Here is a 20,176-nt window from a genome sequence, read left to right on the forward strand (position 1 = left end):
CTTGAAAGTCTTCACACAAAGGCTGAAGGACTACTTGCTAGGCATGTTACAGTGAGGTTTCCTTTCACATAGAGATCATGCTAGGGACCCACAGAGGTGAGTACCTTCTAATTGTTAAGTTTTGTGATTGTATAAACTTTGCAGTTTAGGAAAATGAAGCAGATAAAAGTAATCTGTGAATATTTATGTGGCTAATAACTATCAGAGCTGAAATATGAACACAAGATGAAACAACATGGATAGATTGTATGTGAAACTTCACTGGAAGAAACACATTAATTAGATTATGGATCCATTTCATTATGTGGGTATTTGTTAAGAAAACTTTCCTAGTAATCAGAACTGTCCCAATCTGAAATAGTTCTTCCCAGAGTTCCTTTCAATGGACATCTTTATGTGGAAATTAGATGACTATTTGGAGGCAACATTGTAGAGGGGATTTCCACTCAAATATGGGTTGGAAAAAATGGCTTCTGAGATTGTTCCCAATTCTAAGATTTTTTTTGACTTGTGGTTATTAGCACTGGGAAGTGATGAAAGTCTTCTGATTCACTGCTTTGAAGGAAGATAGGACCACAGGATATAGCCTCCCTTATGATAAAACATGAACAGGTCTACATTTTAAGTTTATGGAGCTGAATGTTTTAGTATCAAATCTCTTTACAGATTGACATTTCTGATAAATTAGCTGGTCTTTGCTTTGGTGGTTGAGGGAGCCTAGAAAGTCTTTTTATAATGAATAGAACTCTAAAATGTGGTACTGAATAAAATAGCAATTAAAAGGATTTGAGAATGTGAGAATTACTTACCTATAAGAGCTAGCATGCTCAATACGTGAAGGTTCTGCTTTCCCAAATGCTAATGTAAATACAATTGCTTCCTAAATTGATACCCATTACTGGAGAAAATTATTTTTAAGGATTTTATTCTTAGGAAAAAGTAAGAGGACCAGGCAGCATGATAGAGCCATTCATCATAGTCAGCTTAAAATTGGCATAGCTCATGTCAAGCATAGATTTTGTAGATTTCATGGTCAATTAGGTAAATACATGTATAAAATGGACCTAGTACTGAAGATCACAAAGCCAATTACTGATAATGCTTAATTTCATTCCTCTAAATCCCTGAAGTGATTTTTTCCCCTCTTCACAGGTTTCAGATGTCCAGATAAAAGAAAACTTATTTAGAGCATCATAACGAGCTTTGGAACACCTTGGGAAGAGCACCAACTAATTAATAAGTATTGTCAGATATAATACCCCATTTTTCAAAAATATATATTTTTTAAAAATTCTATTTAATTGCTGCCTAAAATATCCTTCATAACTGACAGATGCAAATATATATATTTAAATGGGTATTTTTCCTAATTGAAATGTAAATTTAAGCTAGTTGTTTGGATTTGTGTAAGATTTTATGTATTTTATAGAAAACTTGGTGAATAGTGTTGTATATTGTAGCTTTCTGTTCTATCATTTTATGCAAGTTTTGTGTTAAAACGAGAATAGAATTAAATGAACTTTTTATACTTTAAATATTCAAGAGTTCTTTATTCAAAAATTTCTTCTCATGCTGTCAAACTAGTTTGCCTGAAGGCAAAGTAGGATCAAGTTAGACTCTCAAAGGTAGAATTAAATTTTATCATGGCATCCATCATAATATACAGTTTGCTTAATATGCAAATAAAAAGTACATAGATTCAGAGAATAAAGGATTTTTAGGCAGTGTATAAAATCCAAGGGAACACTTTTATAGAAGAGATTTCTTTTAAATTTACATTTCCATCATTTTAATGAAAACATGGGATAAACAAATTATAATGGACAAGATTTAACTACTCGTTTTTCAATTCAATTTTGCCTCCACTGTAGATTCTTTTAACAGTAGCTCTTTATTTAAAACTAATATAAAAATAGGACAAAAGAAATAAAGAAATATATTAGGGAAATCATTACCTCAGCCATTTTGGAAAGTTCACTCCAGTCATTCTTGTTGTAAGTACACATGAGACTAGCAATTACAATCTATAAAGAAAAAAAAAGACAATTATTCCCATATAGGTATACATTTGCCTAGGAATATGTCAACATATGTTTGTTTAAAAATATACATATGTGTGTGTTTATATGTTTGTATATTTGTTTATATGTTTGTTAAAATATATGTATATATACACATGCATATATACGTGTGTATATATATATATATGCACATATAGGTTGACAAAATACAAATTGTTATAAAATAAATGTTCAGTTTTATGTACATTTAAGATCATTAAAGTACAAATGTTTTAAATTGTGAAAAACAAAATGCCAGCAAGGTAGTCATTGTCTCCTTCCATGCCAATTTAATTATGCTATATTTAAAAGGGATACATACTTATACATATAAATGTGCAATATCCACACATGCGTATATACCTAGACCCATGAAGTCATTGGTTTAGGAAACTCTTGGTGTGCTAATTCTCTCCACTGATGCAGACCTGCAAGTCATCTGCATTCTAGAGAGTTGCCTGGGGCAGAAGAGAGGTTACAGTGAGTTGTCCATGTTGCCAAATACTTAGCAGAACCCAGGTCTTTCTGATTTCTAAACTGACCTACTTACTACACCATCCTGAAGACTTGTTTTTTTCAAGTAGCCGAGCTATTCCTATGACAGGTTGTCATGGGACTCTGCCCCCAAACTCCCTTCTAGTCACCTGTGTCCTTTCTACTTTTTTACCTCCCATAGCTAGAATTTTACATTTTTCCTCCTCGCCCACTGGCATCTACCTGCCTATAACTTCAGATGTCAGAAAGTAATCAGATAAAACTCTTTATAAAATACCTAATACTCTATATAAACAAACCTTTTGTTTGGGACTGAATCTTGTCATCCACCACTGACCTGAAAGGAATGGCAATTGCCTGGTATAACCTGGGTTCTGGGGCAAGGGAATCTACTTCTGGGTCACTGATTCCCTTTCCTTTTCCTGCTGTGGCCTTACCCAGCCCCAGATGTCCTCTTGTTGTCTAAATAATACATTTCTTGGTTTCTTCAGGAAACCAGTTGTATACTTGTCTCTGAACAGGGGTCCTGATGTTCCTTGGCATGTGTATTTGCACTGTAAAGAATTAATTATTATTTCAGGTTTCTATGACCCCATCTTTTAGCTAGAATTAAAAAAAAAAAAAAACCTCGGTGTGTGCACTGGCCTCTGGGGCTCCACAAACGGCATGGTGCTCCACCTACTGGTTGTAGCCACTGGCACCTCACGCCATCACCACTCACAGATGCCTACATGGGCCTGGCAAAATGATAATGATTGGAAGCCCAGTGAGAGCAGTCATGTGACTGTTGGAGTGGCCAGCCAATTGGCTGGGGGCTGTGTGTGGTCAGCCTGGGGTCTGCTGGGAAGAAGGGAGGTTTTTTTCGCCATTCTAGATTGAAGTTGGAAGGCGACAAGGATGCTACTGTGTGTTCTCAGCTGATTCCTGGGTGGTGGTGTTGTTCAGGTTGTATAATTTCCCTTTCCCCACTTTATTTCCTTTCCCTTCATCCTACTAATACTGTTTGTGTGTTTTTAAGTTCATTCTTGTTAAATAAATCCTGCTCTGTTTTGAGGGAGGCTGTCTGTCTCCTTCCTTGCCCCAATATTGCGGCGAGCCACTTAGCTAACACTCCCCAATTAAACATTGGTCCCCACAGTTTATGTGTGTATGTATGCATAAATGCATGTGTATACATGCAGGTACATGAGCATGCGTGTGTAGGCAGCATGGCATAGTGGATAGAGAGCTGCTTTCAGAAACAGAAAGATTCGGGTTCAAGTTTTTGTTTTCATGTCTACTGTATGTGGGGCTAGAAAATTACCCCAGAGAACTCTCTAAAGCAAATTTAAAAATAAGAGCAAGTTCAGATCTGCATAAGAGAAAGGAATTTCCTTACCAAGGTTTCTAACATCAATGAAATCATAGATTCAGAAAAAAAATAACTCAATGAATAGCTAAATAAACATGGGCATATGTATAGACCTACACTGAATGGTCACAGAAGTTTCTTCCAACTCCAAATTCTGTGATTCCAAACAGTTCAACTTTACTCTTGTTAAATACCTGGTCTATCTAAGGCTCTAGGAAATCCCTCTGTCTCCTTACTTTAGAGGTCTCTACCATTAGTTAATTAATTAATTAATTAGAGTCACTAGCTAGCCACACTATTATTATTTTTCTCCATATATAGTTGAAATGTGATTTATTCAAGGTTAAATTGTAAGAGGCAGAGTTAGGCCATGTGTGTGTGTGTGTGTGTGTGTGTGTGTGTGTGATGGGTGTCTTTTAGTCTAAGGGGACACATAAATGTGGCTGCTTCCTGGGTAGGATAATTATAGTGCCTGTCACATATCAGATACTTAATAAATGTTTATTGATTGATTGACTTGGATGAGCTTGACTTTAGAATATACCACTGTCCACATAAGCTCCACTCAGAAAGTAATGGAGACCCCAAATTAACAGAACTCCAGAAAATTGCATAATTGTTAGATACATGGAGGGCATATAGTGTTCAATGAGGTTCCCAAACCCCAGTCTTATAAAGAATTTTTATGGTGAAAAACCTTGTAACAGAGCACAAAAATAGTTTTAAATTTCATCTTGGTAAATATATACATACAACTTGGGGGAAAATGTGAACATTGAATCATAGACACTTAGAGCTGGAAGGCCCTTTGGGACTATCTAACCCAACCCCCTCAAAAGCTTATAATAGCAAACTGTATTTATGGGAAAGAATTATTTAGAAAATCATATACTACAGGAAAATGCCAATGAGAATGTCATTTTACAATTTTAGCTTCTCCTTTCTGAAAATGATTGGGAAAAATGAAAATATAAACCTTTGTTCCCTGAGAAAAAAGAGAAAGAAAAATGTACTTTGCTCAAAAATTAATAAACAAATTAAATAATTTTAAATTATCCAAATTATAGGCCAATATCGTTGTTCTTATGGAATAGCCATTATATTAGTTATTCACACTGATCTAAAATCTAGTTTCCTTGGACGAAATTCGGGTGGCAAGGGAATGTGTAAGTGGTCTTCTAAAAATTCCCATATACTTTAAGGAAATTAAGCCAGAAATAGACTCTGACAATAGCATTTTATATTCTGTAGCCATACTGTGAACTGCATTGGAAATCCAGACAACAATTCAACTTCAAGACAAACTAAATCTTTTAGCAGGGAAAAGCTGCAAAGTGACAGAGGTGAACAACTGTAAGTTACAAGTAGCTGAGTTAGGTTTTGTCAGACAATTTAACAAAATCACTATCAGCTCTTTTGGGATTTTGTGAAGGAGGATGAATAGCTTGGGATATGTGATGTTTCAAAGGCCTGTTAATTAAGAAAACATGTTTATTAAATGTTAATTGACTTTATGCTATTCAAATATTAAATTAATTTTATGCCTGGAACATAAAGGGCACTGTCAACAATGCCACTTGAGCTAAGTCACTGCAATATCGCTAAAATGTACACATTAAAAGTAATCATGATAGATTCTTTAAAGTTGTATTAACTCACAGTGCTTTTTTTGGGGGGGGTGAGCCAATTGGGGTTAAGTGACTTGCCCAAGGTCACACAGCTAGTAAGTGTTAAGTGTCTGAGGCCGGATTTGAACACAGGTCCTCCCGAATCCAGGGCTGGTGCTCTATCTACTGCACCACCTAGCTGCCCCCTCACAGTGCTTCTTTTAAGGTTTTAAATGATATCATTAGCATCTTCTAAATCACCTATTTATATTCCTTAAAAAATGACCTTTTCTTTGGAGTCTACAAGTCATTTTCTATAGCTACAAAGGGCAAATGTGTATATTAAGTCTTATCCCATTGCTTTCCATGAAAGAAAGGAGCTGTGTTCCTGAAGACAAACACTGGGCCACAAGATGTAATGAGCTAATTATAAAAAATGCAGAGAGATAGAGAGATGGAAACAACACTAAAGGTCAATAGAAATGAAGAAGAGTTGTTGTATTCATTGCCAGAAGGAACAAGGAACTTAAAGAACAGAAGAAACACCATGCACCAGACTAACCAGACTAAAGTTCCAAGTTTCAAGAGAAACTATATTTTCAGGGACTGCAGGAAAGAAGATGGGTGGATAGGGGGAAGGGGCAGTTACAACTTCCAAGATCCATTCTCTTCTCAGGAAGCCAAACTCTTCACTGTGTAATTGGTTATAATTCAAGTTTTCCAAACTGTCTCAAATAAAACAATTTTGAATATGAACTAGGCATAAAATGATTGGTAATATACTAAGATAACACGTTCTCCAAAAAAAAGGGCTTTGCATCCATTCACATTCTTTTTTTTTTTTTCTTGCTCCAAGATAAATTGCAAAGTGTGATGTTTTACTGAATGGTCCTTTTTTTCAGGAATTGGTTGAACTCAGCCTCTGAAGCCCTTTCCAGCTCCAAGATTCTATTCTGGTCATGCATTCAAATTCTACCCCTTTATAAGTGTGACTAAGACACAAAAGAAAAAAAAATATTTGCTCAGACTTACTAAGACTAAATGTATCTTTTCAAGACAAAAACACAGTCTGTGACCTTTGGAATATTAGTCTTGCTATTTGTATACACTGGAGAAATAGGGCTAAGCTGGATATTCTGCAGAAGACTTGTTGGTATGTTGGCATCTATGCAAGAGCGGGTCAGGAAAGGGTAGAATGTGCAGCTCCGGGAGTCAGGATAGGTAGCAAGGGTCCTGCATTTGCTACAGATTGGCTGTCAAGAGGCTGAGTTTCAAATGGAGTAGGGGCCCAGAGCCAAAAGGATCAATTAGAAATGATAAATCAGCATGATAAGAAGCTGAGTTCCAAAGAATTCCATTAAAGAAGGAAGAATGGGAAAGCTACTATAGGATTTGGAAGATAGGTTTCTGAGCAGGTTAAAACAGGAATTCAATCTGCCCAGCACATATTAAGCACTTAGTGTATGCCAGGTACTAACTATACTAGATACTGAGGATACAGAGACAAAAAAGAAAGATCGAAACAGTAGAGATAACAAAAAGATGAAAAATCTAACACACACACACACACACACACACACACACACACAAACCCCGAAAATGCCTTTCCCTCAAGGACTTCTCATTCTACTCAGGGGGTTCCAATCTGATGTAGGCTGTTTGTCTGGACTGCCATTCAACTTTCACCCAAGCTGGGTCATACAAAAGTCACAGGTTTTACAAATTCCTTACGTTATATATGGAGAAACTGAAATTTATTCAAGGTAAGTTATGAGACAGACCTAGATCTCTCTTGGAGCAGCTAGGTGGCACAGTGGATAGAGGGCCAGGCCTGCAGTTCGGTGTTCAAATCTGTCCTCAACACTTACTGACTGTATAACCCTGGACAAGTCAGTTGATCCTATTTGCTTCAAGTTTCCTCATTTATAAAATGATCTGGAGAAGGAAATGGCAAACCACCTAGTATCTTTGCCAAGAAAACCCCAAATGGGGCAGCTAGGTGGTGCAGTGGATAAAGCACCGGCCCTGGATTCAGGAGTACCTGAGTTCAAATCTGGCCTCAGACACTTGACACTTACTAGCTGTGTGACCCTGGGCAAGTCACTTAACCCCCATTGCCCCGCAAAAAAAACCAAATGGGGTGAGAACAGAAAAATGACTGAACAATGACAATAAATAATTACACATACAATCATCTGACTTTAGGTATGGAATTGTTTGCATTTTACAATGCTGCATCTCCACATAATTGGAACTCTAATGTACACGGGCAAGTTTTGTCTTCTATTTAATATCTACATATTTCCTTTTCACTTGAGAAGTTCCAAATTTGCCATCCTTTCCAATTTGGCTCAATCAGTGGTACAGCTTATTGATACTTTAATAGTGTATATAAAAGAGCTAATTTGAGATGCACTTAGATATGCCTGTTTCACTTAGAAGTTTTAGCACCCAGAGGCAAAGGGAAAGTGTTTATTTAATGAATTACCTCTTCAAATTAATAAAACAAGTAATTAATACTATGTTAATGGGTAACTTAGGAGTTAAAAACAAAAGAAAAATAATGAAAACACTCAAGTTAATTACCATGGAGTAATATGCTGGATTAAATATTTAGGGCAATTTCTCCAGAACTATCCATACCACACAGGGGGGCTGTGAAAATTATTGAGTTATTTTCTGTAAAGGGTTTTAAATTCTCAGAAGAAAATTTGATATAAATACAGAGCGTTATTGTTAATTTTACAAGAATTTAGTTATTTTGCTCTCATTAACTATGATTATATATTTAATGCACATTCAATCATATACCCCCGAGTAAGTTAGCCAATTTCAGAGTTTGACTATCTCCTTTTCATCACTAGCTTATATTTATGTGGAGCTTTAAGGTTTACAGAATTCTTTCTTCACATCACTGTTCTGTGGTAATGAAAAAGAGACTCAGAAATGTTAAATCATTTGTTCAGGGTCAAGCTACATTAAATCAACAAGCACATTAAATGGTGACCATGTGCCAGGTACTGGGGATTCAAAAACAGAGTTTCCACCTTCTAATAGCTCACATTTTAGTAGGGGGCGGGAAGACAAAAATTAAATAACTATGAGCATATCTGACATATACAGAGTAGATGGAAGGCAATGTAGGAAGAGAAGGCATTAGTTCCTAGAAGGTAGGCGGTCACTTTACTTCCATGAAAGCCATTAATACCATTTAACAAATGAACATGACTGAATTTCACAATAAGAAACTGGCTTTAGACAACACTTTCAGTTATAAATGTGTACCTGGAATGAAATCTAAAGGTCCTATTTTAATAAATTATCATCTTACATAAGAGACCTACAAACAAAATGAGAATTTACAAATTTAACTAAGCTATTGTTCTTCTCTACCATGGACTAGGGTGGTTGATACTCAATCATGACACATGCTTATTATTTGTGGTATTTGGAATGTTCAGAACTCCTACTATACTTCCTTCCCCCAGGAGCTCTTTAGGGGAAAATTCATTCCCTAAATTCTTTCAGGCACCATACCTGTAAGATTTGTCTTTTGAAATTCCTATAATTCATATATAAGTTCTAACCTATTTTCTCTGTAAACAATATAGACCAGGCCATCAACGCAATCCATCAATGAATCAACAAGCATTTTTAAAGTACCAATTATATCCCCAAAACTTTGTTATGTGCTGACGATGTAAAGGGAAAAGGAAACTAGTGCTTGTCCCCAAGGGGTTTATATATGGTCAGACTCATGCTTCAGAAAGATAATTTTGACAGTTGTGTTTAGGATGGACTGAAAGAGGGATAGAATTGAGGCCTAGAAACTGATTAGGAGGTAATTACAATAATCTATCTGAGAGTGAACTAGGGTCATGACTATGTGAATAGAAAGAAGGTGACAGATGCAAGGGACATTATGGAAATAAAAATGACACGATTTGCAAACTGTTGTTATATGTGAGTGAAGAGTCTACAGTAAAACTAAGATTATGAATGTCGATGACCAGGAGGATGCTGATGGCCTTAAAAGAAATGGGGGGTTTTAGAACAAGAGTGGGACTGAAGAGAAATATCACTTCTGTTTTGTATATGTTCAGTTTGAGATGCCTTTAACTGAATGTGCTAAATATTCCAAAGGCATGTGGTAGTGCGGGACTGGAGCTCAGTAGACATACTGGGGTCAAAGATTTGGAGATATGGAAATTACCTACATAGATATGATAGTAATCTTATAAATTCACTATATGAGAGAGTAGAGAGAAAAGAGAAGAAGGCCCAGACTAGACAATTTGGGACTATACCTCTATTTACAGAGTGATGATCCATCAGGGAGATGAAGGTAGTAGTCACCCAAGTAAAAAGGCAACTAAGAGAGAACAATGTCACGAAAACCTATAGAAAGAGAATCTAGGAGGCAGAGGAAAAAGAGTATCAAATGCTGCAGAGAGGTTAAGAAGTGTGACAGCTAAGAAGAAGTCATTCAATTTGACAATTAAGAGATCACTGGTAACTTGGGAGAGAGCAGTCTCACTTAAGTAATGAGTCTGGAAGCCAGATTGAAGAAGTATTAGAAGACTGAGAGAAAAAGGCATAGAATCTATTTATTTATAAAGGTTTTGTTTTTTTTTCATTTTATTAATAAATGTGAATAGTGAGAAAAAGTACATTCAATAGGAAGGAATTTTTAATGTCCATTACTAAAAAGGATGACCAGGGATATGGTATCAGCTGAGGGGAACCAGGTCTCTATGAATACCAGAAAATAGAAAGAGAATGGGAGGAAGAAGTCTAAAATGAAAAGAAGTTGTTAAATATGGAACAAGAATTTCAGAGAGGAAGGGGAAGGGCAAATGTGGAGTGGAACTTCATAGAGCAGAACTACAGTGGTTGAGGATGATAGAAATGTAAGCTAGGAAGGTAGGTGGCTGCCTGAATTATTTACGGTCTTGTAGTTAGATTCTGGGTCTCCAAGGCTCTTCCTACTCCAATTCATACAATGCATTTTAAAAAAATCATTTTCCTACTAACAATTCTACAATTACTTCCCCTTCCTTCCCCTGTTTACTTAATGCATTAAGAATACACTACTTGTCTAACTTTCTAGCCCTACCATAACATGGCCTCATTCAACTTATCCAAACTGATTCTCCATTATACCAAACAGAAGCCCCCCATTTCAGTCAATCTGATATCCATCTTGCCATAGTTACACAGAAAGCTCACCCCTATCTCTAAGCATGTATCAGTGTTGTTTCTCCAACCTGAAATGCCAGCTCATTCTGTGTTCTTATTATTTATTTATTTATTTACCAATTCCCCAATGAGAAATTCCCTAACTACTAAAGATCAAATTGATATCTCCACTTCTGAACTCCTAAAGCAGATGCCACTATAGTTATCACTTACATCATTCTCGATTATTTCATGTGTTTGTTTGTATTTGTCTTTGGGTAATATCTTGCCAACTATAGTGTAAGCTACTTTTTGGTCAAAATATTCTCTTTTTCTTCCTTCCTTCCTTCCTTCCTTCCTTCCTTCCTTCCTTCCTTCCTTCCTTCCTTCCTTCCTTCCTTCCTTCCTTCCTTCCTTCCTTCCTTCCTTCCTTCCTTCCTTCCTTCTTTCTTTCTTTCTTTCTTTCTTTCTTTCTTTCTTTCTTTCTTTCATGTGGGACAATGAGGGTTAAATAACTTGCCCAGGGTCACACAGCTAGTATCAAGTGTCTAAGGCCAGATTTGAACTCAGGTCCTTCTGAATCCAGGGCCAGTGCTTTATCCACTGTGCCACCTCGCTTCCCCCGATGTTCTGTTTTTCCATGAGCCACAAAAATAAGCACTGTGCTTGGCACACAATAGCAGTTGAATAATTACTTTCTGATTTATACTTGGTAATGACAGGACTGTGTTCTATATGATTTTAATCACTTTAATATTATATTTCTTGTTTAACCACTTATGTTTCATATAATAATAAATAGAAAAATAATCCCATATAACACTTAAGGTCACTCCCTTCTTGATTCACGTGGATGGGTAATTTGGTGTTTCTATAATCTAGGCTTTTCCACCCAACCCAGACTTTTCTAGTTGAGAATCATATTCTGCCCTTTGTTCTTGGCTGCCTCATTTGCCATCCTTATTATAATAGTGAACTGCTGTTCTTATTACAAGAAAACTGTCTTGTTACAAGAAAAAATGGGATAGAGAATGTCCCGGTTATGATGGCTAAGTGAAAAGTTCTAGGTCAGGGTTTCTTAACCTGAGGTTCATGAACTTAAAAATATATTTTTTGAAAGATTAACCAAAGAATCATTCACATTTAGTAAATGAATTTTGTGCATGGTCTATAATTCAGATTTCCTTATAAAAGCATGACTCTTCACTTGAATTTCAGACTCATGATCTAAGCATTTGCAGTGGAAATACCAAGAGGACCTTTTTTCAAAGTGATCTGAACCTTTCTGGAACAAACTTTATACAGTATAATGAACATGTTTGGCATTTGTACTTTATTTGCATACTATAAAAATAAAACCTGAGTATACAACAACGCCCCTGTTAAAACTGCATTACCTGTTAAATGAGGATACTCCAAAGGAATTGGAGCACAATTAAAATCAAGGGGAGTGAAACCCATGTACTTTTACACAAATGAAAATGGACTAATATTTGAAATGTATATAAAGGATATTCCTCATTAAGTCAGCTGAAAAGGGTCTAAAGTGTTTATGAGATACATCAGCTACATGACAAAAGGTGCATTTGAATAACCAATGTATTAGCATTTCTACATAAAAGGAGATTCTCAAGGTCCTCCTCATAATTTTATTTTTTTATCTCCATTTATAATAATATGTTGAAAGCTCGAAATTAAAACATTTCCGCCTCTTGAATATGCTTCTCCCATTGTTTCTATTCATTGGCTTGCTCTCATGAATACTGCAATGTGAATGTCAGTGCTGTTTTCCAAAAACAACAAGGAGGTGTTTGTTTTGGAAAAAAAAATCCCTCCCCCTTCCCACACATAATTATATGATCTTTTAAACTTGCAAAACAAACAGGAGAAACGTAGCCTTTTCGAATGAGGCAATTGTATGGCTGGATGTATAGTACTTTTAATTTAGATTAGGACCTACATTTTCTTCTACTTCATGAAATAAAATAATCTGAATTATAAGACTCTAGATTTAGAATTGGAAGAAGCCTACCCTCTCACCTCAAAGATGAAGAAACTGATGTCCTAAGAGGAAAATGCCTTAGGTCACAGTGGCAGTCCCTGGATTTGATCATAGGTCCTAGAATATCAAATCCACCTATGCTTTCCATAGGAAAGCTGGGCTTAAAAAAGTGACTATATTCATCTATCTATATATGTGTGTGTAAGTGTATGTATGTATATGTATATACATACTATCTCCCTATCTCTATAGATCTATCCATCTGTCTGTCCATCCATCCATCCATCCATCCATCCATCCATCCATCCATCCATCCATCCATCCATCCATCCATCCATCCATCTATCTATCTATCTATCTATCTATCTATCTATCTATCTATCTATCTATCTATCTATCTATCTATCTATCTATCTCTCCCAGGAATTCACTGGAGATCTCTATGCAAAGCTATGATGCCCACTGACAAATCTGCAATAGAAGGGATTCTTTCTCAACTGTTAGTTATACCAGGTGGTCTAGAGATAGCTATGATATAGTGGACAGAATAATGGAACTGAAGGCAGAAGAGCTGAATTCAAATTCCATTTCCAAGGCTTACTAGCTTAGTGACTCTGGGCAAATCGCTTCTTTGAGGCTTAGTTTCTCCATCTGTAAAGTGAGGATAATAATAATTATTTTGCCTACCACAGGGTCATTGTGGGGATCAGATGACAAAATGCATATGAAATACTCTGTACATTTTAAGTGCTACATAAAGGTCCACTGGTATGGCCATTGAGGTAATTTCCAACTCAAAAATGTGGGGATTCTGTGATTCTTTCCCATTGTAATAGAAACTTTCAAATAGGGCTTGATTTCCTTTGAAAATGGAAGGCTACAATCTGGATCCATCTATCTAAACTCTCTACTTTGTGAGTAACATTTTTTAAAATAGTATGTGATTCATAACTGCTCAGAGCAAGGCAGAGAACTTCCTGTTGAAGAATGTCCTTCTTGGAGAGGGACTAGATAAACTCTAGGGTAGAACCTTTTCAATTATTTACAAATGCTGCCAATTAATGTGTCATTCAACTAAAGGGAAAGAAAGGTGCTCCCCAAAGAAGACTTGGTCGGATCTGGTAAAAACCTGTACTAAAGATTTCCTCTTGGATTCAGTCCACGTTCTCAAATGTCTCATAAATTCTTCTAACGCACTTTCCCATTCACAATCATGAATACCTATTCAATGAAAAGGTTTACCATATGCTGTGTTTTTCAGCTACCGTGAACAAAGGGCAAATGGTCTCTGGCCTTGTAAATTTGAAACAAAAAGTACAAAAGCAAAATAAAAAAACTCCCTTGTAATTTTATAAAAGAAAAGAATGAATGCAGATTGTAGAGGCTGAGGGGAAGCTTGTTTTGGCACCGTGCTGTTCTTTCCTGAGACAAAAAAAATATTCAGTGAAGGAAAGACAAGAGAAAAAGGAGATACAAATGTGGAGGACCAAATGGGTCACCCAATCCATCCCATGGCTAGTAAAGAATTGTTCACTACAATGCAGCTTTGAGTATTTTGTTCCATCTGTTTTTAGAGTGATGGGGCTTTGGCCATTTCTTTAGGGGAGAATTCACATTGTAAGTCACTGTCAGGACATTTTTCCTCATTTTCAGTCTAAGCTACTCTTAGTTATACCTCTTGAATCAGCTTAAGCAATCCTTTTTCCTCTTGTCTTCTTTCTATCTCTTATCTAGAGCATTATTTCTCCTTGGTTATGGTTCAGTAAGGTAGAGAAGATTTACCATATTTTCTAAAATATGAGGGTACTTTTCCTCTAGCAATTATGGTTAAGTAAATGTATGGCATTTATGATAATGTTATCAGACTACCAATAGACAATATCTCGAGACCAATAGAAGCATATTTTAGGCACAAGAAAATGTGCCAGATTTTTTCATTTTTCTTCACATAACTATCTAGTTCATAAATTGTTAATCTGTTTGAATTAGCCAATAGCTATTTTCATCAAATTTGAACTTTTAAGATTTTACAGGGTAATTCTGAGAGCACCACTTCAGGAAAACCAACCAATATAAAGACTACATCTGACTGCATAGGCAGCACTCCATACCCATAGTTTGAACTCAGGTCCTCCTGACTCCAGGGCTGATGTTCTATCTACTGTGCCACCTAGCTGCCCCCAATTATACAATTTGTGCTACAATTTGTTAAAACTATTCACTACTCAGTAGGCACCCACTTATTTCCAAGCCTTTGCTCCAGGAAAAAAAAAGTGCTGCCATGAATATTTTCATATAAATGTGGCTTTGGGATTATATTCCTTGGGATATACGCCTAGCAGTAGATTCCCTCGGTCAAAGGGTGTGGTCATTTCAGTCTCCCTTCCCCTAATTTTTAAGCATAATTCCTATTTGCTTTTAAAATGATTGGACCAAGTCATAGATCCACATACAGAGTAATAGTGTGCCTATATTCCATAGCCCCTCCATACTGGATTTTTCCATCATTCGCCATCTTGGCTATGGAGTGGTACATTTGATGGCTTTTTATCTGTCTCCATTTTTCTTGATCTCTCTTTAGAATTTGACACTGACCTCCTGAATCCTTTCTCCTCCCCTCAATTTCACGACACTATTCTCTTCTGGTTCTTCTGCCTATCTGACCACTCCTTCTTCATCTCTTTTTCTGAATCATGGTTTCTATCACTGCACCTAATTATGGGTGTCCCCTAAATCATTCTCCCAAGGGCTAGCTCTGTTTTCTTGCTGGGTAATATCAATAACTCCTATAGTATTACTTATCCTCTCTTTTCAGATGATTCCCAAATCTAAGTATCCTACACTAATTTCTCTCTTGAATTCATATCAATTGCCTCCTGGATAACTTTTTCTGTGTGTCTCATATGCATCTGGACTTTGATATGCCTGACAGAACTTGTCAACCTCTTCAACAAACCAATCCTTCAACAAACTTCCCATTTTGGTTGACAATGCCACCCAAGCTCACAATCTTCACTATGGATTCTTTTACCCCTCTCCAATTAGTTGACTATTTTCTACAACATCTTTTACACCTGTCTGTCCTTTTCCCTTTATTCTCAAGGCTATTATTCTGACTCACATCATTTAGACGATCGTAATAAATTTCCAGTTGGTCTTCTTGTTCCAAGTCTCTCCCCTCTTCAATCCACACCCCACTGAGCTGCCAAATTGATATTTCTAAAGTATACTTCCTACCATGTCATTCTCTTGCTAAGAAGATTTAGCGGCTCCCTATTATGGCCTCTAGGATAAAATATAAACCTCTCAATTTTTCATTTAATGATAAAATATTTGTGCATTTATTTTACATGACTTCTTTTCCTCTTAATTCTTTTTATATTCCGGACAAATTGATCCCCTTGTTTCTCAGACTTTGGAGTCCACCTCCCACCTTTCCATGCCTTTGCACCTGCACGTGCCAGCCTTTTATAATTAATCTTCACTTCATTTCCCATCAGGTTGCATTCCTCTGCACTTCATTCAGCATGCGTGTCTGATACCTTCTTACCAACCCTACCTCACCCCCCTTCAATTTCTTTTTATGTGCGCTCTTAACCTTTAGAATATAAGTTCTTTGAAGGCAGAGACTGTCATTCTTTTGGCTTGCATTGTATCTCCAGTTCTTAACACAGTGCTTGGCATGTTTTTCAGTCATTTTTAGTTATATTCATCTCTTAGTGACTCCCTTTATGGTTTTCTTGGTAAACCCTTGGCAAACACTTTAGTGGTTTTCCATTTCCTTCTCTGGCTCATTTTATAGATGAGGAAATTGAGACAAACAGGGTTAAATGACTTGCCCAAGGTCACACAGTTAGAGTCTGAAGACAGATTTGAACTCCAGGAGAGAAGTCTTCCTGACTCCAGGCCCAGAACTCTATCCATTGTGCCAACTAGTCCTAGCTTGGCATAGAGTAAGTGCTTAGTAAAGGCTTGTTGATTGGGTTTTTGATTTTACAACTTCCTTCAAGCGTGAGCTCAGATCCTTTGAAAAGTTATTTGTGATCCTCATAGTTATGAGCTCTCTTCCTCCTCAAATAATCTTGTATTTATTTGTCTTAGTGTTGTATCCTCCCAGTATAATTTAAGCTGGTAGAGAGCAAGGACTGTTTTTCATTGTACTTGTATCCCCAGTATGTACAGCACAGTACAGAGTGTACATGATAGGTACTTTTCAACAATTGTTTGATTTAATTTAATTGAATAGTCAGTAAAATTTTCTATGGCTCCCAAATCCTTTTCCTGCATCACAATGGGTGTTTCAGAGCTCATCATTTAATATTTATAATTTGGATTTTTTATTCTTAAGTATATCATCACTTGGCCACATTCAAACTAGTTATTCACTTCTCTGTCCATTCACATAGTCTTGTCAAAAGCATAGAACAACAGAACTTGGCTTTAGACAACCTCCACTTGAAATATAAAGGAGAAGAGAGACAGGGAGACAGAGAGAGAGAGAGAGAGAGAGAGAGAGAGAGAGAGAGAGAGAGAGAGAGACTTGTTCAGTGTTGTTCCTATTGAGTTATAAAAGCAGGACAAGTAAATAACTGCAGAATTCTTTCTACTTACTACATTATGATACAACTCAGATCATAACCTCCTGCCCCAATGCATATCAAGTATGTCAGTCACTTCAATCTAAAAAATCCAATGAATTGCATAAACCACTCATGCAAACAATCTGGGAAGTTGGATAATAAACAAAAGAAAACGAAACATGGTATATGCATGAATTCTCTCCCTTTGAAAACATTTAGGCCAAAGCACCTTCTTTCACAGAGTGGCCAGGTTATTTCTAGCAATTTACCTAGTAGATCAAAATACTATGCTACAAAATGATTTGGATAACACTGCATTGCCCACAATAATGGGAAGATTCTCTCTCTCTCATTCTCTCTCTCTCTCTCTCTGTATGTATGTATGTATGTATATGTATATACATATGTATATATAAACATATCTGAAAAATAATAATGTATATATGTATATGTATGTGTATAAAATGTTGTGATACTTCCCTCTAAATGTAGTCATTTACTTTCCTTTGGATGAAGATATCTCTGGAGTCTCTCAAGCACTTAAATTTTTATATCTATATAATTAGATATATAGAAGAGATGGAAGTTTGTCAGATACTTAAAATATATATATATGTATACATATAGAATTATATATTTTGATGATGACAATGATAATGATGTCTCTGAGAGACCCAAGAGATGCCTTCATCTATAGGAAAATAAATAATTACATGAGGGGGTTGTTATGAGGATCAAATGACATAATATTTATAAAGTACGTAGCACAATGTTTGTCACATAGTGGTGCTTAATAAATATTTATTGATTGATGTGTTGTTCTAAATAGGTAGTCCCAAAGGTATCAGGCTAGGGGAGACACAGATACTCTGGGAGTTGTTATGTGGCTTGTTTCAAAAATTTGCTAATGTAGAATGACCTGGCAATCTACCCTTACTTAAGTAGTCAGTTAGTAAACATTTATCAAGCACCTACTATGTGCCAGACACTGTGGTAAGCACTAGAATACGAAAAAAGGTAATCTTTTTGGCAGTACCTGCCTTCACAGAGCTCACCATCTACTGGGGGGTGGGGCAGGTACAACAAGCAAATAACTATGTACAGTCAAACTGGTTGTTGTCCTTTGTAATTGAAGAGGACCAAAATGACATCACTATTTTGACTTCAGTGTACAGTCTTTATGATTCTGAGCTAAGTACTCTGTCCAGCAGGTTATACTGACTCTAGAACTGTGCCTCCAAAGGTTTCCTGAATTTGGATCTGCTGCTTTTCTGCCCACACCATGCTGTCTGCAGGGATGGTAAAGAATCAGAATTTTTTTAGCATTGGTTTAGTGGAGTTTGGCACTGAATCATTCGAGACATTTTCAGTTTACAAGAGACTCTGGCAAACATGGCTCAGTATCAGAATGATTTAAAAAGAGGACAATCTAGTTTCCAGTAGCTCTGAAAGTACTTTAAATCGTGTCACTCCATCTTCCTAAAAGCCGTGAATTCACATGAATTGGTCTCTCAGTCATGCATTGCAGCCCACGAACCTTATTGTCTTGTCAACAGTTCATGTAAAGTAGCAATTTGAAATGTGTGAAGGGAATGCACACCGTGGCTCACCCTTCCAAAATCACTTGTTCGATTTCTGAGTTGCCTTATCTGATAGCTATCAGGCCCGAGCAATCTGCTCATTTTTTAACTCAGAGAATTTTATTTTGCTTTCGCTCCTGGGTGCATAGTGACATCTTTCCACTAGAACTGGGCCCCAGAATGCTTTGCAGCCCCTGGCATAGTATTTCTCTTGAAGTATAGCTTCAGTAGTTGGCAGCTGGCATCGCCTGTGGTCAGAAGACTCTACATTATTCTTGGCAAAAAAAAATCTACCAGGAAATCATTAGGGATCCATGACCCATAAAGTTACTGAGAGGATTGACACAACTAAAGTATACTGTTTTAAATAAATGTGAAGATACACACACACACATGTATATGTATCTACATGTGTGCAGAGACATATACATATATGCATGTATATACACACATATCCATATCCATATATATATATGTATATATATATTCACAGTCATCGATGACACCTCAAGCTCCTTCCTGCTTAGCTTGTTCAGTCTCCCCAGAGTAGTGTGGGCACCCTTCATACTAAAAGTAACCTATATAGGAAACATTATTTTTCTTCTTCTTTCCTAGTTTTAGTTCTTTCATTTATCCTCAAATTGAATGTGGCTACAGAAAACCTGATTACCTAATGTTAATTAAATCCATTGAATAATTAGATATCTCAAGGCTGAGATCAGTATATTGTCTCTAAAAGATCATTTCCTCAAATGCTAAGAGGAACATATGTATAAAACGATTTCACCAAATACAGCATTCCAACATCTGTCTCTGAGCTGAGAAGAGTACATTGGTTGGAGGAAGTGTGGAGGGGGGGAGAGGAGGGTGGTGAAAGGAGAAGGATCTACATTCTAGTTCAATTTAGCCACAGATGGAAGAAAATGTCTGCAAACTTCCTTTAAAGACCTGTATTGGGTTGCCTGGAAATCTGATCTTGCTTTATTTTAGTGTTGTTTTCACTAAAATTTTCGAAATATTAAAATACAAATATACTACTTATTAAAACAAACAAACAAAACAACCCACCTAGAACATCAAATCCCATGCAATAAGCAAGTTAACCATTGTAAACCCTGTCATGTCTCTGAGAAGCAAAGGAATTATCTTGTTATCAATTTAATAATGGAACATTGAAGTAAATGATGCCATCCTCTGACACCAGTAACACTGTCTCTCTTGGGAAATTCGTGTCTGTGGGAACTGTCAATCGAGATGGATACGGACATATTAAACACAGTACCATCAATCCATAAAATCTATCCTTTCTGGTATGCCTTAATA

At 36.5% G+C, this 20,176-nt stretch overlaps 1 protein-coding gene across 1 annotated transcript in view; it reads right to left on the reverse strand.

The window, feature by feature from the left end:
- DPYD (dihydropyrimidine dehydrogenase) overlaps nt 1–20,176 on the reverse strand; it is a 1,058,206-nt gene that overhangs the window by 388,317 nt on the left and 649,713 nt on the right. The window contains 1 exon segment of the mRNA XM_043962696.1: nt 1,956–2,024. Coding sequence (XP_043818631.1) covers nt 1,956–2,024 — 69 coding nt within the window.

Source organism: Dromiciops gliroides, chromosome 4 (assembly GCF_019393635.1).
Source record: "Dromiciops gliroides isolate mDroGli1 chromosome 4, mDroGli1.pri, whole genome shotgun sequence".
In the NCBI taxonomy this organism is placed as follows: domain Eukaryota; kingdom Metazoa; phylum Chordata; class Mammalia; order Microbiotheria; family Microbiotheriidae; genus Dromiciops; species Dromiciops gliroides.